Below are 24870 nucleotides of genomic sequence, written 5' to 3' on the forward strand. Positions count from 1 at the left end.
GTTGACTAATCTTGCATTTTGTGGGTCTTGACTATACTGACCTTGCAAATAAAGATGATAAATTTTTAACAGAGTCTTTCTATTTGTGAACTAGATGTAAAGAATAGATGAGTATCAGAAAAAGAGAGATCTTGGTTGAATTGTTCTTTCATTCCTTTAGCACTCAGTTACCATGGTGCTCTAGCAGGGTAGCATAGCTACAGGGGAAATGGAGCTGGTGTTGTGATGCCATTGTTCAGGTTTTTCATGAGTTTCCAATGCAAACAATTTGCATTCCCTTTTGTGATAGCTGTCTAGGATTTTCTTTAAATACCTTGGAGAGATGCTTCCATTGTAGAAGACCAGAAATATTTAAGGAGGCTTTATAGGCTTTTGTGTTTTGTCCATAGCTATTGGAGGAACTACGTGGCTTTTTTTCAAGGCCAGCACTTTGCTAACATACCAGACTGGCAGCTTGTCTGTTGAAGTCAGTAATTTAAATCTTTGGTGCTAGTCAAAGCTGTCAACTTAATAACAGCTTACTGCATAAACAAGCTTGGGGGACTTATTCTAGGGCATTAGTATGAGAAGTTTCACATACTGAATTGGTGTTGATCATTGCAGATTATTTGAAAAGCTAGGCTTGTTTGAAGGAAAAGTAGTAGTTTGCTTAAATAACTCTGCTTTATTTGCACAGCCTTGATCATTGGAATGGGAAGTAGTAGTCACTTCAGAAATGGAGCAATATTACAGAGCTGATTTCAATTTTTGAGGAAGTAGAGGGTCATCTGATTACTTTTTTTCTAGAGTGGAACAGAGCAGAAGTACATTGGTTTGGTAGACAGTGGGGAAAAAGATGTGTTTTGTAATGCCTCTGCCACCACCAAGGCTGATAAAGTAGCAGCCCAAGTGGTACCAGTCAATGAGTAATGGTGCATGTACATTGATTTTGCTAATATGACCCAGTGCACTGGGAACACGTACACATTATAGTCATCTAAATGCTTAGTAGCATTACATAGAAAATAATCAATACTTCACATTTTAAGGCCAGTTCTTCCCTAGAGCAAAATCATTCATCAGCAGTAGTGCAGAAATTTCTCACTGTTGTATATAGTATGCAAGTGGGAATTATTTTCTTTACCTCAAAACAGTATTATCCCTTAGGGCAATGAATAAGATAGATTCTACCTTGCTTGAAGCAAAAATTGAAGAGCACGTGGTCAAAGGCAGCAGTCATAGTGTAAGCATTAAGTAAAGCCCACCTGTGTTTGAAGGATGTGTTATGAGTCTGCCTGTGATTCCAGAGCTGTGTTTTGTCTTGGTCTCCAACTGCAATCAGTCACAACCCCTGCACCATAGGAAATGTAACAAGCCACCAGTTCACTGCTTTGGCACAGTGGTGTTTTGAGGCTACCCAGTCCTTCTGAAGGCTTAATGGTTTGGTGGAAATTTTGCCTGTTATTTAGAAATACTATATTTAAAAGCTGAGCAGTTTGACTAGCTGTGTTAGAGGCTGTTAGTGTTCCTCAGGGGGCTGGTATTGGGACCAGTGCATTTTAACATCTGTTGGAGACCTGGACAGTGGGATAGAGCTTGCTGATGATACCAAGCTGTGTGGTGTGGTTAACACCTTAGAGGGAAGGCAGACTATCCAGAGGGACCTCAACAGGCTGGAGAGGTTGGCCCATGCCAGCCTGATGAAGTTCAACATGGCCAAGTGCAAGGTCCAGATTGTTGCAACCCCAAGCACAGATATGGGCTCGGGGGAGAATGGATAAAGAGCAGCCCTGAGGAAAAGGACTTGGGGGGTAGATGAGAAGCTTGACATGAGCTTGACAGGAGCCACCAGTGTGCACTCACAGCCCAGGGCTGTATCAAAAGAAGAATGTCCAGCAGGGCAAGGGTGGTGATTCTGCTTCTCTGCTCTTGTGGGACCACACCCAGAATATTGCCTACAGCTTTGGGAAGATACAGACCTGTTAGAGAGGGTTCAAAGAAGGGCCACGAAAATGATCAAAGGGCTCAAACACCTTTGCTATGAAGGCAGCTGAGAGAGTTGGGTCTATTCAGCCTGGAGAAGAGAAGGCTCTGGGGAGACCTTAAAGCAGCCTTCCAGTATCTGAAGGGGCTACAGGAAAGCTGGGGAGGGACTTTTTATCAGGGAGGGTAATGACAGGACAAGGGGTAGTGGTTTTAAACTGAAAGAGGGCAGATTCAGGTTAGATATTAGGAAGAAATTCTTTACCATGAGGGTAGTAAAATACTGCAATAGGTTGCCCAGGGAGGTTCTTCATGCCCCCTCTCGGGAGGTGTTCAAGGCCAGGTTGGATGAGGCCTTGTACAACCTGGTCTAGTGGGAGGTGTCCCTGCCCATGCAGGAGTGTTGAATCTTGATGATCTTTAAGGTCCCTTCCAACCCAAACCATTCTGTGATTGTCTGGTAAGCTTCCTTAAACAGTAAAAAAGTCTGGAAGCATTTAATTGTTGAAAACAGGAGCATCTACTATATAGTGAACTGCAGCTATGATTTGAAAAGAAATTAATATTTTGTAGTTATCAACTTTAGGTTACTGTAAGGACTAATTGTGTTCATTTTGCAGATCAGTATTGCAAAGGGAAATTGTTCTTTTTTCTAATTTAATTTTTGCTTTATATGCCTTTTAAATTTTTTAATAACTAAAATACACTTGAACAGATGATGTGTTGTAGTTAGGCATACATAGCTACCCTAAAAATGTGAAAGTTCCCTCATAAAATGTCTTAATTTTTTTTTTTTTTTTGGTCTGTATAAGTGATTTTTAAGTTTCTGTTAGATGAGGAATTTATCATATTTTCTCTTACTATGTAAATTTTTGAAAATATTAGATGAATAAAGCAAAGAGCTTTTCCAGCTGAAGACATGGGTTGATGGGAAACATAAAACTGCTTGATCTTTTTTCAGAAATCAGGCTGGAGAATACAAAAAGTAAAAACTGTCAGAAATGTTGAAGAAAACATTATTTAAGTCTTTTATGTTCTGGTCAATGCAGATGAAGTCATATAGATTCTTTTATATAATGCACCCCTTTAATGGTCCTGCTGGAAATTTACTTCTTGGCAGCTGTACAGTTCAGATTAAAATGGATAAAGTCCTGTTGCTGCTGCAAAATACTCTAAGCATAAGCATGTCAGAGTTGTACTAGGACAAATTAAGCCTTTTTTTCCTTTTCAGCTTTATTCATTTGATTTTAGTTAAACCAACTCAAGTTAGGGAGAGCAAACTTGAAATAAACCAAATATTACTTTGTAACATTGCTTTGATCCTGGCCTTGCTGGGGAGAGAGGAGAGTGTAGCATGGAGACTGAAAGATCCATCTTTAGAAACTTTATTTAACTCCTTTATTCTTCATGAAGACTTTGCTGAGCCTTGAGATCCTGTGGCATTCTGCAAAGGCCTTAATCCCAAGGGGTAACTGGGTACTGAAGTGTTTGTATGCTTGTAGCCATGGGATCAATTGATTGGTTGTGTTTTAGCAAAGGATGTAACTGCTTAATTTCATCCTGGTTAAGCAAAACATTGTAGATACTCACGAATTCACTATGATTCTATGGTTATATATGTCATTAAATGTTTTATTGAAATGACACTGCAGTGTCTAGTGCAAATCCCCTCTGTTTCCAGTTTCCAGTATGAGCTGACAATTGGTTATTACCTTTTGGTTTGTCTCTTGCACCCTCAAAGATTCAAAAGTACTGGAATGTTTGGAAAAGTAGTAAGCCAAAACAGTTCACATCTCCTTGGGGCATGACAGAATGACTGAATGGCTTAACTTTTTCATCTTAAAGCTTTGCAGATTTGTAGCTGCCATGATTTTAATGATGAATAAGATCTGCCCATGGAAGGAGATCTAATGATGGCTGAAGGCAAGCAAAATTGAATATATGCTCCATATAAGGCAATGTGTGGGGTACATGTTTGTTATATACTAATTATCTGAGCAAAACCATGTGTCATGTTTTCTTAGGTTCTCAACAGGAGATGTGTAGAAGCAGCAGTGATGACAGGCCTGGCACTCAACTGCAGCATAAACAAGAAGTCCTTGTTTGACAGAAAACACTACTTCTATGCAGATCTGCCTGTAAGTATGTAGTGTAACTGGCCCCTTTATGGCTGTAGGAAAAGACAAGTCTGGAGTATGGATAGAAGCAGGAGGTGCTTTTTCTGTTTTTATTCAGTGTTCAACCCAACAGGATGCTGTGCTGTGCCTTCATCAATACACAGCTGTACCCTAGTGCTCACTGATTGAATATGATTACTCTGATTGCTGACTCCTTGCTTAGCTGCAGATTCCAGTCTCTTAATGCAATTGAATTGGGAACTGGAGCTACTTTTCCCCTTAAGTTCTCCATTCCTGTTGTTCAGTACTAATTGTCTGTTAGGGTAAAAACAGTCTGATAATAGTCCTTTGTTTAACGAGAATTTATAACCAACACAGACTTCAGTGGTATAAGCATAATGTTGTCTTTTTTTGTGTGCTTAGGGACCTAAATATATTTAATTTCCCTTTAAACCTTTCTCAGTCAGTTGTTCCAATAGATTTTTAAAAAATACCTGTGAAACTGAGTCCAGTATGGTTTGTTTGTAGCTTCTGTATTTCATAGAAGTTGTTACTGGAAGTCAAATGTATTGTGCCACACTTGATATAGGTGTAGAAGTACTGAAATAATTTAAGAACCTGAATTCTGTAATTGCAACAGGATGCAGCAGTGTTTGAGCCTCTGATTCTATTTTAAGGAAATTAAACCTTTATAATTTTAAAGTTATGTGGGTTTGGTGGGTTTTTTTCTGACAGCTTATTTATACCAAATATTTAGTTTAACACTAACCTGTCAAAGGGAGGACACTAGTTTTACTTCCTCAGATTTTGAGGTGAAGATCTGATGACTGCAGTAAAAGAAAAAAATCTATTTCTGTTCTGTCTGAGAAAGATCAGGCATGTTACCTTAGCCTCTCTTTACCCAGAGAACCAAAGTAGGAGATCGTCCCAGTGTGTAAAACTGTTGTATTATTAAGCAAACTACTTTCTGTATTTTTTGTCCAAGCACTGGAATTACTTTGCAGTTACAGAAACATAGTCTAATACAATTGCTTCCCAGCTTAGAAAGAGAGTTATGTTACAGTTGTCCACAAGAGACCTCGGCTTCAGAAGAGGTTTCTGTTCTGATTTCTTCTAGGTTGGGAACTTGTGACTCTTCTGTGACTCAGTATAATTATTGATTTGGTTTGGTTTCTGGGGATAACTGTGCTAATGTTTTCAAGCCATTAAGAGGCCTTTTTGTTGGGGACTCTGTAGTGAGCTACTGGGAATGGGAAATACAAACTTAGCAGTTTGAATTGCCAACACTATTTTTTTTTTAATTGTAAAACTGTCTTAAAGCTTATTTCTGGACCTGAAGGGGAAGAAAGTGAAATACCAGGAAATAAACACAACTTTCAGAATTCCTTTGCACTCATAAAGGAACACTAAAAACATTACAAACTTGTTTGCAAGCTACCTCTGGTGCTTCTGCTGCTAACCTGAAAATGATCTCTGATATTCTTGTGATAGCTGCTGCTATCAGTGTGCTGCATAGTAGCTATATGGAAAAATCTTGTCATAGGAAGGAAACCATGTGTTCAGAGAAGAGTACAGGGAAAGAAGGTCTGTACAGCACAGTTGTCTGCAAAATGAGTTTCGGGATCCTCTGATCAGATAAGCATGGAAATTTGGTCAAGGAGGTTCTGATGTGTTTTAGTAGCTTTCTGCTGGCTGCCATCTGCAGATTAAGTACTGATGGTAAACTGCCTGACCTGTATTTCATAGTGAAGCAGTGTAGTCAGGAACCCTGTAATAAGATGCAGAGTTTAGGCTAATGAGCTGTATAGAACAGATAAAATAAATCCAGTTCTTAGGATCATTTGACAATGGGATTATTGTTACTCCTGAAAATGGGGCTTTGGATAGGAAATGGGATTCTTGTTATTTATTGTCACTCACTATTCCAGGCTTTAAAAAAGCGTTTTAATGGGAAGTTTTAGGAGATGGGAAGATCTGTGGCATTAGCATAGACTGCATTCAACCGGTTATTTTATTTTTCTTACAGTGATGATGCCTGGAAGATCATGCACTTCATTGCATATATAAATTGAGCTGTTCACAGGGCCCAACCATTGTTTTCCATTCCAATGCACTCTCACCATCTCTACATTTTAGAGTGAATTCTTTCTCCCTGCAAAATATGCAAATACTCCTCCCAGTTCATTAAAATCTGGCAAGCTTTTATTTTTAAATCTCACCACTAGGGGCACGAGCAAGCAAGGAGGGAGAAAGAAGTGGGGGCCCTACCTCAATGGAGTAATTCACGTCTGTATTTTTCTGTATTCACTGCTGTTATGCCATTACCTTGGCACTGGCAGCCCCTTTTCCATCTAGCAGTTTTCTCTTTAAATGGAGCTCCAGGCATAAGATGGAGTTCTTTAGAGGTAGGGTTGCAGTATCTGTGTTTTAAATCACTACATTAATGAAACAGCTTTCTCATTCTCTTGATTTCCACCACCCTTCCCTTATGCCCCCCCTTCTCCTCTCCAATGAGTAAAGCAGGTCAAGAGGGATATTCAGTGTGATGGAAGGATGAGTGATAGACCCAGCTTGGGGATGCAGGTGTGGTACACTGACTTCAGACAAAATTTAACATAGTCACAGAACCACAGGCATGGAAGAATCTCTGCTGGTCCATTTCCTGCCCCAAGGCCATATCGGTGAAATCTGTCTCATTCTTGACATCCTTGGTTGTGCAGTTGATTATTGATTATTTCTGCATTAGTATAGTCTCTTAGATTTGCCTGTATTGAGTGCTCTTAGGTTTTTTTCCAGACTTCTAGATTCTCACAGCTATGTCAAATTCTAGACCCATCCTTCTAGCCTGCTTTCTTTCCAGCTAAGCAATGTAACTTCTGAATTGACGTGTGCATGTGTTCTGTCCCCTCATATAGATCACTGTAGAAGATGTTGCAGTTTTGTCAGTCTTAATATTTGCACTTGGCCATGCTGCTGGTTTTTTGTTTGGTTTGTTTTTTTCTTTAAAGTAAATGTTTTATTTGAGTACAAACCTAGTTTTGTTGACAGGCTGGCTATCAAATCACTCAGCAAAGAGTTCCTATTGCGGTGAATGGCACTTTGTCATACAGTCTCTACAAAGACAACAAAATGAGCCAGATGGTGACCAAAACTGTGAGGATTAAACAGATTCAGTTGGAGCAAGACAGTGGAAAGAGTCTTCATGATGACACAAGAAGCCAGACTCTTGTTGACTTGAACAGGGCAGGTAGGTTTGGATTATTTTCCTATTTTTCTTCTCCTTTCTGTGCAAGATGAGTCTTTAAAGGCAAATGGTTGACAGGGAACAGGTGAAAAATAAAACCAGCCTTAATGTCTCCCGCCTTGAAAATAAAAATGCATCAAAATGACCATAACACCTGAAGAAGGGAACTACTTGAGATTTTTTGATGGCCAGTGGATCTTTTCATTGCTTTTGATTGATGGCAATTGGCAGTAGCAAGTTAGAAATCTGTTAGCTCCAGTTTTCTCAGAACTTTTTGGGTCAGTCACATGGAGCCACTCAGCTATTTAAGCTCTTGCCACTATATGTGCTGTTGTAAAAAAAAATACACATCACAGACCCAGTGCATCGAGTTTGTGTGTAGAATGACCAGTGCAGGAATTTGTTGGTGCAGGAATCAGACATCTCTTTTAATTACTATTTTAAAATTCAAATTTTAATTTGAAAAATATTGATATTCTTTTTAAACTTTGAAATTGTGAACAAAATAAAGCATACTGGCACACAACCTGGATGGCCTTATCTAAGTGGGACATGGTGCTCTCCTGTCTATTGAAGGTTAAGGGCTGTGACTGCTCATATTCTTTGAAAGCTGAATCCTGTAACTAAAAGCTAGACTATGTCTATTTACAGTTCTGTCCATTCCAAAATTAGTTTAAGATTACTAAATTTGTGTCTGGAATTGGATTGGCTTTAAATTGTAGAGAAAGGCAGAAGAGTGGTTTGTCTGCTCCTTTAAAAAAACAGAAGTTTTTATAGCAAATCTGCAGATAGGCCCAAAGTGACAGTTACTAAATAATACATGGTTTGGTTTTTATTTAAAAAAAACAACAAAACTCAAGTGCTTTCATGTGTTTAGCCAGTTGCACTCTTAATATGCCAAGATCAAAAGCTGTTGTTGAAAATCTCCTGTCTCTTTTCCTGATAGGAGTTGGCCTCATGGAGGTTGTCATGGAGCCTGATATGTGCTGTGGGGAAGAAGCAGCTGCAGCAGTCAGAGAGCTTCAGCTCATTCTTCAAACACTTGGGAGCAGCCAGGCAGTCATGGCAGGTACAGAAGGGGGCAGGGCATGTTTCCTCAACAGTTTTGCAGCAGGAATTTTGCATCTTCTGGTTGTTTTGCTATGTAGTTGCTTAAAACACATAGCCTTTTCTAGATGTTTTCACAATCCTTAGAGCCTGTCCTAATGTCTGCTGTGCTTCAGTCCTTAAGGGCCTGTCTTCCTCTGCAGAGATTTGTGGTGCTAGGTTTTATATTGCCTCACACAGTAATTTTACAGGATAAACCTAGGCAGGAAGGGATGTCCCCAGGGTTCCTCTGGTGTTTCTCCCTGTCTGTCCTCATCTTGCTTGCCACAGCTCTGCAACCCAGTAGATCTGTAGTAAGGTTTAGTTGTAGAAATTGTTGTGGAATTTACAGAACAGAGTAGTGGGAGACAACAGAGACTCTGTTGGGTCTCAGTCATAAAATGGGTGTTGGTAGGAAACTTGTGCTGGTGTCATGAGTAAGATGGAGTAAACCATAGCTAATAGCAGACATGGATGCTGGGGTTGATTTAAGAACCAGCAGGACTGCAGCTTTTACCTACCTGATCACTTCACACGCACTATCTCTCTCTTCCCTCAGCACTGTGTTCACCGTGTCTCAATTTCTCTTCCCACTAGAGAGGTCACTGCCAGTCTGGGGAGGTGGGCCAGAAAATTGTGCCGTTTGTGCTGTGCAGCAGGTGTCAGAGGCCAAGGTCCCTAGGTATCCCCTGGCAATTGTCTCCATGCATCTCTCTGATGCTGAGGCTCCTACCCCACCTCAAGAATCTCTGTTACCAAGATCACTACTGTCTTTCCAAGACCACTTTCTCTTTTGAGAAGCCCTGCTTTTGATACCAGCTCTTCTTTCTGGAACCTTAAGGCCCCAATTTTCCCACTAGGTGATGTGCAGAAGCACAGCATGCAGTCAGCCTCCTAACTCTCTGTCTCTCTAATAATTGGAGGATTCAGGTCATGCCATTTTTTGCTCAGTTCTAATGTTACCAGAATTTACAGCCAGCTCATGATTGCAGCCAGCAAATCTGCTCAAGAATTTAAAAGTACAGTTTTGGGCATCCATCCCCTCCACACATATACCAAATTATAAGCTAACTATTAGTGTTCACAATGTAAACTATATTTTTGCCTGTCATAGTTGGCCCCACAGTTCTGGCAGCAAATTCAGCCCACAGTATAAGTGGATGCATCTAGAGAGCTGAGTTAGGGTGGTCTATGTATCACCCAGTAAATGAGGTCCAATAAATGTTGGCTTGTGTTGCAAATCTGATTTAATGTAGAGGGAAAAGAATAATTGCTGGACTTACTTATATCTCTGAATCTTTTCTCACACTAGTGTTACATATGTCAAATGGGGCACAGTTGATATTCAGCAGGCAGTTTGTATGCTTCTTCATAGGTGTATGTGGACCTACAAATGACACACATCCTTGATAGTACTGAATCTGGCTCTAAGATTGCCATTGGAATTGCACTGTGATATTTTTTATAGTGAGACTTCTGACTTTGGAGGAGAATTCCAGTGTTGGGAATATTTTTCCTCCACCACAGTTGGCTTTAAAAGTCAAGTGTTTTGGGGTTTTTTTTCAAGGTGGTCTTTTTAGGGGTTTGCACTGTGTTTTTCCCTCATCCTAATTACTTCCTTTCAAATAAGGGTTTTACTTTTTCATGCTTTACCTTCATTCTGCATGTGTGTTCAGTGAAGACAAGTGTCCAGTTTTATCAGGTGTTATTTCATTAACAACCAGAGGATGAAAAGATTATTTCACTGCAAAGTGAAAGGAAAGGAACTGGTCCTAAAGAAGGCATAGAGAAAAAAGCTTTGTAAGAACATTTGGGGCCTGGCTCTCCTTTCACTTATGCCTGATTAGCTTCATTGTCTTGCCACATTGACATGTACATCCAAGTAGAGCAGGTCATGTCTCAAAATGAAGCAAGGGCAAGACAAGACTATTCCTCTTTTGGAACAAGTAACTCATTTCACCCCAAAGAGAGAGGACATGCAAAACACTTCTCTTGAAAGGGATGTTGGGTTGTTCCAATACCTTTGTCCTTCATTTGCATGTCTGGCAAAACTCTGTGAAGACACAGGAAATTAGTGTGCTATCATCCAGCTTACTTTTACAAACTGTACCAGGGCTTCTCCAGTCAACTTACATTTGTTGAATTCTGAAGCTGAAGACATCTTCACAGGTTTAACTCTGAGCTATTTTGTGCTTTCTTTCAAAATTATTCTGTAGCTAACCAGTGTTTCTTTCTTTGTATTTGAAAGTAAAATGAAAAAAAAAAAAAAGAGTAGTGCTACAGATGTTCATAGTGCAATATGAGAAAAACTGTTTGTTTTTAATATGACCTCTCATCTTTGTTTATTCCCACCAGCTGAATAACTGTGGCAAGCCCTTTCTCATAAGAGATGTGTTTTGAGGGACAAAACTTGGATACAATTACTTATGTCTGAGTCATGAAAGATCTCTAAGGACATTATTCTGTTTTGGACAGAAAGCTCAAGATGTTTTTACCTATAACTTGGTATTCAGTTTAAGTTTTTGGCAGCCAGGGAAATATGGGGGGGTAAGGAGGGAATTGCAGTTTTTGAAGGAGAGGAAAAAACTACAAAAAATCCCTGACTTTCATCTTTTTGTTCTCGAGCTATGAATTTCCAAGAGCTCCTTAGTAAATCTGTTCAACATAACTATGTTCTTGTGTTCCATGCTAGGGTAGTATATATCCATCAAATTGTCATTCCAAAAGGTATTTTAGTGCTGTTTTAGAGGAATGGAAGCTCAAAATACAGCACTTTAAATTGCTTATTTAATTCTGCCCTTTACTTTAAGGCTGTGAATCAGAAACTTTTTTTCACTGTGTGGATTAGAGGGTCTGTATTACCCTGTGCCATGCACTTTTCTCTGAGAGGAGTTATGAGCAGTAATTTTTTTTTAAAAAGTAGTATTCTCAGGAAATTTTGAATGATTGTAGAGAGAGTCTTGATATGGAATCACAAAGAGAACACTATGATGAGGAGGTTGCTACTCTTCCTGAACATATGGAAATCTGCTCTTTATGCTGTGCACATAACATAAATTTATTAATGCATGCCACAGTTTTTACTTTAGGTTACAAGGCAGACTGTTCTGTTGATGAAGTTTCCTCTTACAGAGGGTCAGCTAAGAGTGGATGCCAATGTTTCTGTGCATCACCGTGGAGAGCCTTATGGAGTGAGGACTGAAGTGAAGAATATCAATAGCATACGATTTCTGGCTAAAGCAGTAGGTAATTAATGGTTACTGTATTACATGGGCATTGTAGATACTTTATGTGGTCTGACATAAAATATATCAGGCTCCTGAGAGCACTAATTGCCTTTATATGCCCTGACTAGCTTTGTCTGGGTGTCCCATCTATGCACCTTGCCTGTGGATAACAGAAGTCCCATTTAAGCACAGGCTTAGCCTTCAGACTTTGCCTGAAGTATATCACAGCTGTGCCAGTTTTCCATCCTGTCTCCTAATGGACCTTGGATCTGTTCTGTAGCCTTGTTCCTAGTCCTTTTTCTGGGCTTACCTCGTGCTGTTTCTGACTGAACTCAGATGGACCATAGACCCAACTCGTCCTCACTTTGACTGAGACTGTCAGTGGATCCTTTTTGTAGCACATGCCACTGCCCATGCTGTTCAGACCAGTGGTACTGCACCAGACAGTCAGGGCATTGCTCTGCTGTAGTCACCCCCAGCTCCTGGCTTATCCCTCTCTGTGGAGCAGCCCTGCTCTTGCTGCTCTCTGACAGAGTAAGTCTTAGTATGGGGTACTCTGGGGATATCAGCCCTGTTAGTATTCAGCACCTCTTGCAGAGGTAGCCCTCTGCCTGCAAGAAGAATAAAGCAGATGATTCAATGCCTAGCATGCTTAGTACTGAAATATGTTAGCAGTAGCTGTACTTGCATCTGCATCCAGTGTGTGTAGATGATTGCTTTCCACTGAGTAGGAAAGTTGTGTATGAAGTTCAGATACATCTTGGGCATGAGCAAGAAAGGATGATTATTACATCTCCAAAAGAAAACTCAACTGTTTGATTGGAAGGTCACTAGGAGTGTATCTCTTGGCTGCAATGCCTGAGGGAAAATGTTTTCTGCTTAAATGGAATGAAAGAAGGTGGGGAAAACATGCAAAGAAAGAAACAGTGCTGGAGAAAGTGACAGTGACTGATAATTCTGCCTGTAACTACTGCTGTTGAATTAATTAGGGTTAAAACAACAAATTATTCCATTATTAAATAGCAGTGGAAAAGATAATAGTAGAGTATAAAAAGCTTACTCTTTTTTCTTTTCATTATCAGACTATGAAATAGAGAGGCAAATAGAAGAACTTGAAAATGGAGGAACAATTCTGAATGAAACAAGAGCCTTTGATTCTAAGCTTGGGTGAGTTTTTGTTCTGGAAAATCATCAGGAGTAGCAGCTTTAGAGTGCTGCAGATACCTAGTAAGATCAGAAGAGTATTGCTCATCTTCTTAAGCTCATGTTCACAAGGATAGTATACTCACAGGTAGTAATTTATTCTTAAAGTTCAGGCTTTTCCACAGCAGATTGCATGCTACATCAAGCAGTGTCTGTGTGAAAATTACTGTCTTACATACATACATTCTTTGAAGTGGTTTAAGAAGCTCTCCTGACCTTCAGGAGAAGCTCTCCTGCCTTCAATGAGGCAGTTTTTGTTTTGTGTTTTTGCTTTAAAACTAACTCTATATTACCTCTTACTTGTTTTGTTTTTATTTTAGGTGCACTGTACCGATGAGAGACAAAGAAGGGAAACAGGACTATCGGTATTTTTTTTTTAAATGAAGTTAACATTTTAAGAACTGAGAATTTATTTCATGTCTTAATTGTAGTCAGTGTAACGAGCATGTTAAGTTGGTTGGCATATTGATTATATATTGGAAGATTACTTTCCACTGAAAGGAGAAGAGACCTATCAAAATCTCTGCTCAGCTGAGCAGCTCGGGTCTAGAAATGTGTCTTATCTCTACTAAAACAGAGACCTCAGCTAGAATACCTTAGTATTCAAAGTGGGCAGGTTGAAGGCTTAACCTTGTGGCCAGTACAAATGTATTCTTAAGAATGCCTGACATAAAATGGAAGACCATTCTGAGTTGAGCATCACTCCTGCTTTAAGGAAATACTGAGGGAAATGATTTTCAGATAGCAGGCTCTGCCTCTTCATGCTTAAATTCTGTGATCGTAGATCACAATCACTATTTGAAAATCCAGGCTGCTATTGAAAGGTGGCAGCATTCACAGGTAGGTTTCTACTGTAGGATCTTTGTAGATCTAGTGAAGATGTTACCTAGCTAAGTACTTTTTGCCTTACAGCAGTTTGAGGTGACAGCCTGCTATTCCCAGAGTTCATTTCCCAGCTGGAAAATTGTTGTTCTGCAGGTGAACATTCAGAGCCTCTTAGGTTTGCCATACCTGTATTCCTGTTAAATCTACAAATATTCTATCATTGATCTTATTAGAGCAGAATAAGGATTTTGAAAACATCCCACAAATATTAAATTCAAGTTGGCTTTTTAAGTTACCGGTTGCAGATAGCAGAGAGGCAGTATTCATTTTGTGAATTTCTTGTTAGGGTGGGTGCTGGCATGAGGCTTATTTAACAGGACTGTTTCAAACAAATGCAAGAGAAATTTTTTTAAAACCTAGGCTAAAGTGGTGAGTCTAAGATATTTAAAATAAAGACCATAGGGATTATAACTAGTGCTAAGATTATGGTCAGTATTAGACTGTTTTTCAGATTTTTTATAATTTATAGGTTGCATATTACAAGCTGCATGTTATGTATTAAATATAAGGTTAGGCAGATTTGAAATTGAAAGTATTACAGTAAATGTAGAGGTTTCCCAATGTCCTTTATTCTGATATTTTTGAACCTCTCATTTGAACATGTAAGAGCCAAGTTTCTGCTTCAATTGCAGTTATTCAAGTCTTTGAATTGGCCTTCTCTTTAAGGAAGCCTTTTGTTCTGAGATAGCACCCTGCTGGGCACAGTAACTTTGCTTTTAGCACAGCATGAGATTTCATCAAGATTTTTTGAAGTTAGTCTGGAAAAGGTTACAACCTGCCCAGATCACTCCTGGCAGCTCGCTGTCAATCTGGGGTTTTCTCTGGCAGTCCACTCCCATTTTTGTCCAGATCCACAATTCGTGCTCAATGCCAAAAGGAGTGGGGTGTTTCTGTGTCTATTCTTACAGGTTTTATTGTGAGTTTTTAATTATTATTTTGGGTGCAGAGTTGTTTTAATTATTCCTTTTCTATCATCAGCTCTTTGACAATCTGTGGCAAACACTCAAAAGAAAGAACATAGAGGCTTTCCAATTCAGTCTGGTCTCTTACTACTTAACAGTGATATACCAAGTCATAAATTTTTAATATCTTACTTAGTTGAAATAGTGATACAACTTCAGGTAAGTATAAACTTGTGGGATAGGTTTTATTCCTTAGATTCTGACTGAAAATAATAATAAAGGAGTTTTTCTTAATCTTTACTAGTTTCATGCCAGAACCAAACCTTCCTCCACTGATTCTGTACGACGCAAAATCTTTGCCAGCTAATATCAACCATCAGCAAGTGGTTAATATTGATTGGATTCATGAAAGACTACCTGACCTCCCCAGTGTGAGGAGAGCAAAGCTTGTTGAACTGTATGGGATTCTTCCTGAACACAGCTTCACCTTAGTGGTAGGTCTATTGATCAAGTGCTAAAATAAGTCTAGAAACTTCAAAGTTGCATGTTTTTGAAAAGATTTACAAATGTCTTATTAACCAGCTGTCAGTTCTCGTGAATGCTTTTTATTTGGGAATATGTTCAGTGCCTACTTTATGCCCTGGAGCCATATATATAGAATGGTGTGGAAAAGAAGCCATGCACAGTGCTCCTAGAAGTGTTTCTTATGCAAGGGGCAGTCAAATAACTCTTATTTAATATTGATCCTGTCTGTCTACACATGGATGCACCGTGACTGATTTCAACAAACGCAGCTTCCAGCTGACAAACCCTTGTCTACTAGCGCCTGCTCTTCTTCCCTTTGGGTCTGGTACAAGGCTGGGCACATTGTCAGTATCTGACAAACAAATAGACATGTTTTCCTGACTGCAGAAGCAAAATCTGAAGTTTAAATCTCTCAGCTTCACAGGTCCATTGATCTAACTCCCACATTATTTTGAAAAACCCAGACTTTTTCTTAGGTAAGTACACCAAGTGGCTGTACATCAACTGTGACCTTACTATGCAATTTACCAGGGATAGGTTTAGAAGAGGGAATAAGAAAAGAAAGGATGTGGCAAATACAGGTATAAATCAGGAAGTGACAGTAAAATCTTGTAACTTGCAAAATTATTCTAGAGGACTTGGATAGTTCTGTGGGAGGGTTAGCATTCCTGTATAGCCAGTCAGGCTAGGACAGTGTCCTGCTTTTGCTACCTCTGGTATTAGGGGAGACAGAAAGAGAAGGACAAGGACTTCTTTTAGAGTAAGATTCAGAGCAGAACACAAGTAGTTGAAATTTTACTCTGCTGGAGTTCCTTCCCTTGGACTATGAATGTGAGGAGAGCAGTGCACATAACTATTTAATGTCCCTTATTTGTTTGTCTGTAATTTAATACACTTGTACAGAAACTGATTTTACAGGGGGAAAAATGGCTCTTTCTTCTGTAGAAAGCTGTTATGAAAACTGCTTTATGGTGGTGTGACATTTTTGTGAGTTGCAGATCTTTTACTGTTTGGTGGGCAAGTGATTCATAAGTCTCATCAAGTCATGAGGCTGCAGTGATAGCAGTGAGAGGTGTCAGTAGTTCTTATCTTTCTATTTCATTTTATAAGCTGCAAAATGTGATTTCACAGCCAGTATTCCTGTCCATGCATGCATTTTCTGACGTGAGTATATTTCTCACCTATTAAACTAAACAGAACTGAGAAGGGCAGATAGGTCCTGAACCATTTTTTCTGACTTCCTCTTCTCTCCCCCCTCCATCATGGGTTGATCCAGGCCAGCTGCTGTGCACCACTGCTGCTTGCTCATTACTCCTGCAGAGAACAGGAAGAGCAAAAGGGAGAAGTCTTGTGGTTTGAGATAAATACACTTCAAAAGGTGAAGAAGGAGAAAAGGAACAACCCAAAAGTGATTCAAATACCATCACTCACAACCTTCCACAGGCAGACTGACGTGCAGTCAGTCTCCAGCCAATGGCAATGACCACCTCACCCAAAATCCCCTTGCCTCAGTTTTCCCTGTTGAGGGTTCTGTGTGGCATGGAATATCCCCTTGGTCAGTTTGGGTTAGCTGTCCTGGTTGTGTGCCCACCCATCTTCATGCCCACCCTCAATCTACTTGCTATGAAGCACAGAGTGGAAAAAAGAGAATGTCCTGCTCAGTAGTAGCCAAAACACTGAGATGTGTCACCACTCCTTTAAATCAAAAATCCAAAACACAGCACCCTACAGACTGCTCTAAAGAAAATGAATTCTGTCCCAGCCAGACCCAGTATACCCACTGTTTTCACTTGGGCAATTGAATTTTCTTAGTATTAATGGCTTCTGCTATGTGGTTTCTGTCATCTCTCAACCTGCTCTATACATTTGCCTCATCAGCTGCCCCGTTCTCTGAAATCCACTACTGCCTTTGCTTTTTCCCTTTCAACTTTTTTTTTTCTTTCCCCGCAATGTACAAGACAATTAATGAGCTTCAAACTGAAATTTGGGATTCAGCTTGTAATAAGATAATGCACCCATTTGAATGCATGATGTGAACGTGTTCTTCATTGCAGGCCCTCTTTTATTGTGCATTAGAATGTCAGCATGTGTACTCTCCATAAAAGTTGCTTGTCTGTTCACTGGGAGACTACTTAACCTTAATTCATCTGAAAATGGTGTGTCTGTGGCAGTGTTAAGCTTACCTCAGAAGTTGCAGGAGATTGCTGATAGGGCCAGATGCACAAATCTAATGAGCATCCTTTCAGGTTAGAGTGCCCAGGAGTTCTCATTAAATAAATGGCAGTGGTAGAGGGATGACTCTAAAATGCAAAATGTCTGCTCTGTGCCAACTTGTTAGAGAAAACATTACGTGCCAAAGTTGTAGTAAAACAATACCATACTTCAGTGTGCAAGTTAGCTTCCAAGCTTTCTTCCAAGCTTTATTCTCATATATGGTAGCTACCTGTATCTACTGAACTATTGAGAAACTGACACTCCTAATTTGCCTAATTAGAAGATGAAATGGAAGGAAAGTGTTTCCTATTAATCATAAAATTATTACATTGGAAGGAACCTTAAAGATCATCTAGTTCTAAACCCTCTGGTATGGGCAGGGACATTTTCCAGTACTCCAGGTTGCTCAAAGCTCCATTCAAACAGGCCTTGAGCATTTACAGTCAAGAAGGATCTTGGAGAACTTTGCCACTTATGTTATTATAATAATACTTCCAATATATAATAGTACTCTAATTATAATAGTACTTCTGTTATTATAATAGTACTCCTGCTTCCTATTGTGTCAAAAAAAAAGAAACTATCTTGGCATAGACATGAATGTGACATTTTGTTTTCAAAAAGCATGCTAAAGTCCAGGGAGGTACAAACAAATCACCTAGATCAGTTGTCTCAATACAGCATTAGAAAACAACAGTGTGACCACTTCCTTTGTCATCTGAACTTGAAGTCTTCCTGTACTTTCACTCTTCCTCTGCTTACTCGGAGAAAAGTGGCAATTCCACTTGTGCTTTGGCTTATTGCTTTGGATGAACAAGTACATTGTTCAAATGGGATGCTGTAAATTTGTTTTTTGACCATTTTGTTTGTGCCATCATCTTACACATTGGTGTGCAGGTGACTTTATGCATATTTTTAGAACTTATTTTATAAGCAGCTGCAGGAAAAGGTTTGAACTTTCTTTGACTGCTCTGCTTGTCTGCTTTAATAGGCTTGATTTTCTAGTTTTTTCACTGACAATATTGCACATTTTTGCCGCAGTTGTTACCTCACAGTTATTGTGGGGATGGTAATGGTGAAAATGGGAATAAGGAAGGAGAAAATTACATTTTGTTTGTTACCACTGATGTAGTTTTCTTCTTCAGTTCTTTGGGAAACATTATGGGTCTTTAAAACCATAAGTTTGCATTACAGACCTGATGTCCCTAAAGGTTGTACCCATGCTATTTTGTAAAATAGTGTATTGTTTTAAACGTGTTTAAAAAGCATCTGGAATCACTCTACTACTAGTCTTTTTGACATCTCACTACTATTAAATGATTGTTTTAAGCCATGTTTAAAGAAGAAATTTGCATGTGGTTAAAATACTGGTATGTTAAATTCCATGCCATTGAGACTATTGAATCAGTTGCAGCATATTTGGTGTCTAATGGAAACACTGTGCAGGCCTGGATTACAGCCTTGGTCCTGCAGTTCCAGATTTCTGGTTTTCCTTCTGTGAAAGATAAAATGTTATTCCAAATTCAGGGAGAACAGTCAGTTTCTGTTCCTGTAAACCAGCCTGGTTGAGGACACAGTGGTTTTCAGCTCAGATCTGTCACAGGGAACAGGTATGTGAGTGTTGGTAGTCAGACTGAATTTGGCATAGAGAAAGTTGACAAAAATGCAGAACAAGTTAGAGTCAGGTTCAAGTAGCACAGTATCTAGAAATTAAAGCTAATCAAGCTATAGCTGCATTTTTCTAATATGGCAAGAAAATAAGGAAAATGTTTCATTTCTCTCAGTCATTTGGATGTTTTGACATTCTGCCTTACTCATTTCAGCCTGGCATTGCTGGGTTTTCCTACTCTTTGGGTGCAGGAAATGACAGTCATTTTAAAAAGCCTAAAACAGAGGAAGAAAAGGAAGGTTGGGGAATACATCTATGTGCTTAAGTAGTGTATATTGGGTTTGGTACCTGGTATTGTAAGTCTGTCTCTCTGACTCTTCCTGGTGTTCTCTCTGTTTGCTTCTAGAAAGTCATTCAATTAAATTGTGCAGGGTGGGTACTTTTCGTGGTTTTCAAAGGGTCAGAGCTGAAGTTCCAGCCAGGCTGTTGATATCCAGAAAATCAGAATGTGCCCAGTTCTCTGGATACACTCTTCAGCCTGTACCTGCTGGAAGTGTTGGATGTGCTGCGTTGGGTGGTGCGTAGCTTGCACTCAGACATGTGGCACCCGCAGACATAGTTTCCATGTGCATCATGTTGTAGCTAGACCTACCCTGTCTGAAATGTTTCTAAAACCTCCTGCAGCGTGTGTAAAGAAACCAGCATTTATATGTCCTTGCTTTTCCCTGCCTAAATTGGGCAGTGTTTTTCTGGAAAGGAACCTGCTGTTTAAATAATCAGTGTTTGTTTGTGCTAATGAATCCTGAGGTGAATTAGAAAGAGTAGCAGTATTTAGTGATGCATCATTTTAGTAATTCCAATTAACAAGCATGCAGTTTTTAATCAAGTTCACTGTACTTTGGTAATCATGTCATTCCCTTACTATTTTTTTAAGCCAGACTTGCTCCTTGTAGTCTCCTTAGCCCTAGATTTTACATTATTTGATTACAAAACAGCTGCAAGTTAAATTTTTAAGAACACTGGAAAATAAGGGAATTATGTCTGTGTGTATTAGATAGGCAAACAGGGGAAGTTACAAGATTTATGTTGGTTCACGGAAGACTTCAGTGGCTTTCCTAGGCTAAAAACTTGGTTTCTTTGGTCACAGTCTCAAGGTAAAAGGGATGGGTCTGATTTTTGTCACATCAGTTTTAGAGCACATCAGCCATTAATCTAAGTACCTTTTGTTATGTTTCACAGAACAGAGAGCAGTAGTTTGCAGTCTTCCCAAAAGCCATACATCATTACCAATGAAAAATGAAGTATCTAGAGCTGTTGAAAGTTTGTATTGTGAAAGTTTTTAGGAGGGAAGTCTTAAGTTTTGTTTTTCTATGGTAACAAATTGCCTTTAAAAACAAGGGCAAGCGAGATGGGGTTTTTTTGATGGGATGTGTTTCAGTGGAAAAGTCAGGCTTTGCTTCAGTGTGTACCTGCACTCTTTTTTTGCTCAGAACTGTTCAGAGATCTGCCTGCAGTCAGGATGTGCTTGGGAAATGTTTTTGCTGTGATGACAGTATACTTAGAATAGCTCCTTGGCTGTCTCTACACTGTTACATCTCACATCTTCTGTGAGCTGGCTTCTCCTCCCGTGCATTTATGCCACGCACTGCAGAACTCCAGGGGCTCACTAGATTTGGATTCCTCCTTGAAAAAGTGGGAGCTGCCACTTAATATCTCTTTACCCTTCATGGACCTAAGGAGTTCTGTGCTACAATTAAATTAGATCCATCAATGCCTTGATGACAACAAAGCACAGCATTCAACAGACTGTGCAGTATCTGTTCTTTTAAAAACAATCTTGGATTTCACTTAGGCTATAAATTGAATCCCTTACAGCTATACCTTCTGAGCATTCAGGGTGCTGTGGAAAAGCTTACATTGCTTCTCTGAAAAAACTGGAAAAATAAAACCTGGCTTCTTACAGTGTGACCTTTCTATATTATTGAAGGGTGAATGCAAGCTAAGCTTATTTCTTCCATCTAAAACAAATAGAAATGATTACAAGATCAAGTGAAAATATCTGTGGACAATTTTAAGAAAAATCTCTTCTAGGTAAAAGGTAGCATGGTAGCCTGTTAGCACTATGTTTTCTAGCATTATACATACTTAAAACACATGAGGAGATGAGAAAGCTTCTCCCCAAATGCTAATTTTAGGGAGGAGCTAAGAACAAATGATCACTACTTGGTTGGAAGTTCCACCGAAGCAGACAGTGGCAAATAAGCTGTGTGTACCTGTTCCAGGTGTAGCATAGTTTGTTAACTGTTACAGTAATAAAATTATCCCAATGATTTGTGACTTGACAATGAATTCAGAAGACTGAGTATTACTTGAGTATTTGTACTCCAAATGTAATTTTATTTAAACATGTTTGAACTCTGCTATCTTACTCATGCATTTGACTTTCCTTCAACAGAATGAAGATGGGTTAACAGAATTCTTTGAAAATGTGGTAAACCAAACCCAGATGAAGCCAAAGAAAGTGATCGGCTGGATTCTAAAAGATCTGCTCAGTTATTTGAAGCAGCATTCCCTTACTGTAAAGGAAAGGTCAGACTTACTGATTACTTCCATGGTGAAACAGAAGTAATCCCTTTTTCATGTGCCATGAATAGCATCGTGTCACTCCATTGCTCACTTCTGCTTTAGTTACTGTCTGTGAACCTCGTTACGCCAGGCAGAACTGCATTGGCCTTTGTGCTGTTGTGCTGAATAAATTTAACCAAATGTCTTGCAGAGAAGAGGACCATGTAGTTAAGAGTAGTAATCAGAGTCCTTCTTCTTTGGATTATGATAAAGGGGAGGCATAATCAGGCAATCAATACCAAAGTTGAACACAGAGTATCACAAGAAAAAGTACTAGCTTGCATGCTAAACTGTGTGATCTTCAGGCAAGCAAAGTAGCCTGGATATATTATTCCACTTTATTCTCTGAGGTAACTTCTGCCCCCTTTTTTCCTAGCCCAGTCAGTTCTGTTCTCCTGGCTGACCTTCTGAACCTTCTAGAAAAAAAGGAAATTTCTTCTACAGCAGCAAAGCAGGTCAGTACCTTTTATTTCAGTGTGCTGTGAATCTATGGCTGCTTACTACATAAGCTTAGCAATTTTATAATCAGTGTATGTTAGCTGTGTTAAAAGGAAATCACTTAGAATGCTGATGAAGGATACATTTCGTACCTACTATATTCATAAAACAGAAGAAATTGCCTTGTATATATAATTTTAGATACATCTGCATACCCAGTGTTAGAATGGGGCACAAGCCAAATACTAGATTTAAGCTATGTGAACTGAAGTCAAGTCAGCTAACTAAATCTTGATTCTGAGCAGGCCAGACACTAGATGTCAATTTCATAGTTTGAGTCAGACCTGAGTGAAAGGTCAGTGGGAGCTAATCCATCACTGAGAGTATCAGTTACTAGTTACTAAGTGACAGTAAGGTCTGTGTTCCCAAGTATTAGCATGGGGAAAGGGATGCATTTTCCCTGAGTGTAGTCACAAAAAAGCATTCTGCTTTGATGTACCCCTGAGTCAAAAGTGGAGAGGTCTGGCCTTTCTTTATCCCTGCATCTTTGAGCAAGTGCTATCAGGAGCCTTTCAAGCAAGTACTGATGGTAACATTAGTTTCTCCCTCTTTTTAAACATGACCTTGCTTAGGACAGTCTGAAAAATTGGCTCTTGATGATTCATATCTAAAATTGTGGACTCCTTGTGGTGAGGATGGTGATTGCTGTGTCTACAGACAAAGCTTGGAGGGTTTTTGTGATACGGAGTCATCTGTCATTTGCCTTAAATCGTTGCCAGCTCCTTTATGTGGAATGTGTTGTCTTTTCAGATTCATTTTTATCCTTCTCAGGTGTTCATTGCTGAAATTGCTCATGAAGATATTTAACTTGCAATGAAGATATTTAACTTGCCTTGTCTGCTCTCAAGCTTTTAACACTGAAATACACAGGATTGGTTTCCATCTTTCTAGCACATAGTGATTTAATCCGAGTACAACTTTGGAATAGTCAGTTTACTTTTTTTTTCATGATTATAAACCAAGTGTAACTGTTGCAAATGTGGCTCTTTACCCTATTTGGAGACTTAAACTCCTGGTTTGTTGGGTTTTGGTTTTTTTTTTTTGAGATGCTTGTTGTTCTTAATTAAGTTGTTCTTGTTGCTGGTGTGCTGCTCTGAGTAGCCAGCTTCGTATTACAGGAGTCATAAACAAGTATTTAAGTGCCTGACTTCAGGCACGTGCATTTGGACATTTTGGACTGGAAAAGTAAAAGCATCAAAAAAGGAGAGAAAGTATTAATAGGGAGAGCATTGGAATGCAGAGCAGTTCTGTGCCTTCGGGATGATGGCACACCCATCAGTTTGGTCTCTGCATTTGAAAGGGAAGCTTCAGAACTCCAGCCTTAACTCTTGGCTTCCTCATGGACATAGAGGCAGGGTGCTAATGCTCTCCTAAGGGAGTTTCTTGCCCTGTGCTGTATTTGTGTGCCAGCACTTCTGACAGGTTATGAAATGTCAAGAATTTCAGAGATGCTTTTCTTGTTTAATTACCAACTGCCTGTAATGCGCGTGTTGTCCTCGGTGTTCTGAAATTGGACACAGAGAAATAACAGTACTGTTTGCCATCACTGAGTGATGCTGTCAAACTGCAGAAAGCTTGCCACATTTAGAAAAGTATTTTGGTAATTTGGTTGCCTGGATGTTGGAAGAATAACAAATGTTTGTAACAATTCTCAGCAGTAGGCAGAGATACTGGCTGGCCCGAGGGCAGAAAGGGCTATATATACACAAGAGCAGATGAATTGCAGCACATGGGGTGGGGAAGAAGGAGCTGCAGTGGCAGAGGCAGATCCAACAAGAAAGGATGGAAGGGTTTGATGGGGTGAGCACAGACATGCCTGCACATACATGCTCGCTGCTGGAAGCTGTTCACAGCTTAAATTTTTTAAGAGGTTTTGTGCTCTGTCTCTGCTGCATAAGGCACTAAAACAGGCAGATAAAAGCTGTGAGCGCCAACTGTGGACACAGAACATTGTATGGTAGGATGCATATGCCAAGGAGAGGGCACTGAGTGCTTACATAATTACCACTTGGGTAATTACAGAGCTCACGCCCAACTTGCCATCAAATATAGCATCCTACTCCAGAGGTCTCCAAGGCGTTTCGGATTGGTGTGCCTGTGCAAAGGAGAGCAGCTTCCAGCTTTTTTGTTATTTTTTATTTTTTAAGTGTGTCCTGGATCAGGGGACCTGCAGGGGCAGGTGCTGTTTCTGACCCCAGAGGCACCATTTTTGAGTCCACAGTGGGAGGTGCCAGTGCTTGCTCACCCAGGGCTGTCAGCAATCTGATAGATACTCCCCATCAGGCCCAAGCCAGAGCCTCCGTTTTCCTTCGCAGGGCTGTCAGTGAGTACACCCCTGGCATAAGGGACCTGTCCTTGAGTTACAGCACTGTGGGAGGAGGCTGCTTCCTGGGCCAGGGAATCAGAAACTTGTCCCTGTTGCTGAGAGCCGTGCTGGAGTTTGTCACAAGTTTATCAGGGATCTGTAGCAGGCTGTGGAGCAGAGCAGACCCCAAGTCTTGTTTGCTTCTGCAGTTGCACAGGTTACCCACATAGGAATAACTTCAGCAGACCCACTCGGCCCCCCTTCTTTAAAGTAGGTAGCAAGGAAATGAGTACAGTACACAAACCTAAACGGAACCATCTGCTTTGACAATCATGGCTGCACAGTCTGGAGGACTGGACCCAGCCTGCCCCTCACTTTTGTCAGAGGCTGAGGGATAAGTGCCAGACATCGAAGCTTCCGTCACTGGAAAGGAGAGATGCCCCCAGGACTGACTGGAGTGGTTCTGCC

At 39.9% G+C, this 24870-nt stretch overlaps 1 protein-coding gene across 3 annotated transcripts in view; it reads left to right on the forward strand.

Annotated features, from left to right (window-relative positions):
- The window catches only part of GATB (glutamyl-tRNA amidotransferase subunit B), a 59580-nt gene that overhangs the window by 10269 nt on the left and 24441 nt on the right, over positions 1-24870 (forward strand). For all 3 annotated transcript variants that reach the window (XR_003987510.1, XR_003987511.1, XM_030449584.1), the window contains exons 3-11: positions 3987-4100; positions 7128-7326; positions 8270-8392; positions 11542-11655; positions 12719-12803; positions 13160-13204; positions 14931-15120; positions 21430-21563; positions 21976-22054. Coding sequence is in view for 1 of the 3 variants with exons in the window: in XM_030449584.1 (XP_030305444.1) it covers positions 3987-4100; positions 7128-7326; positions 8270-8392; positions 11542-11655; positions 12719-12803; positions 13160-13204; positions 14931-15120; positions 21430-21563; positions 21976-22054 (1083 nt within the window). In the remaining 2 variants the exon portion in view is untranslated. The remainder of the gene's footprint in view (positions 1-3986; positions 4101-7127; positions 7327-8269; positions 8393-11541; positions 11656-12718; positions 12804-13159; positions 13205-14930; positions 15121-21429; positions 21564-21975; positions 22055-24870) is intronic.

The sequence above is a fragment of the Calypte anna genome, chromosome 4A, assembly GCF_003957555.1.
Source record: "Calypte anna isolate BGI_N300 chromosome 4A, bCalAnn1_v1.p, whole genome shotgun sequence".
NCBI classification, from domain to species: Eukaryota; Metazoa; Chordata; class Aves; order Apodiformes; family Trochilidae; genus Calypte; species Calypte anna.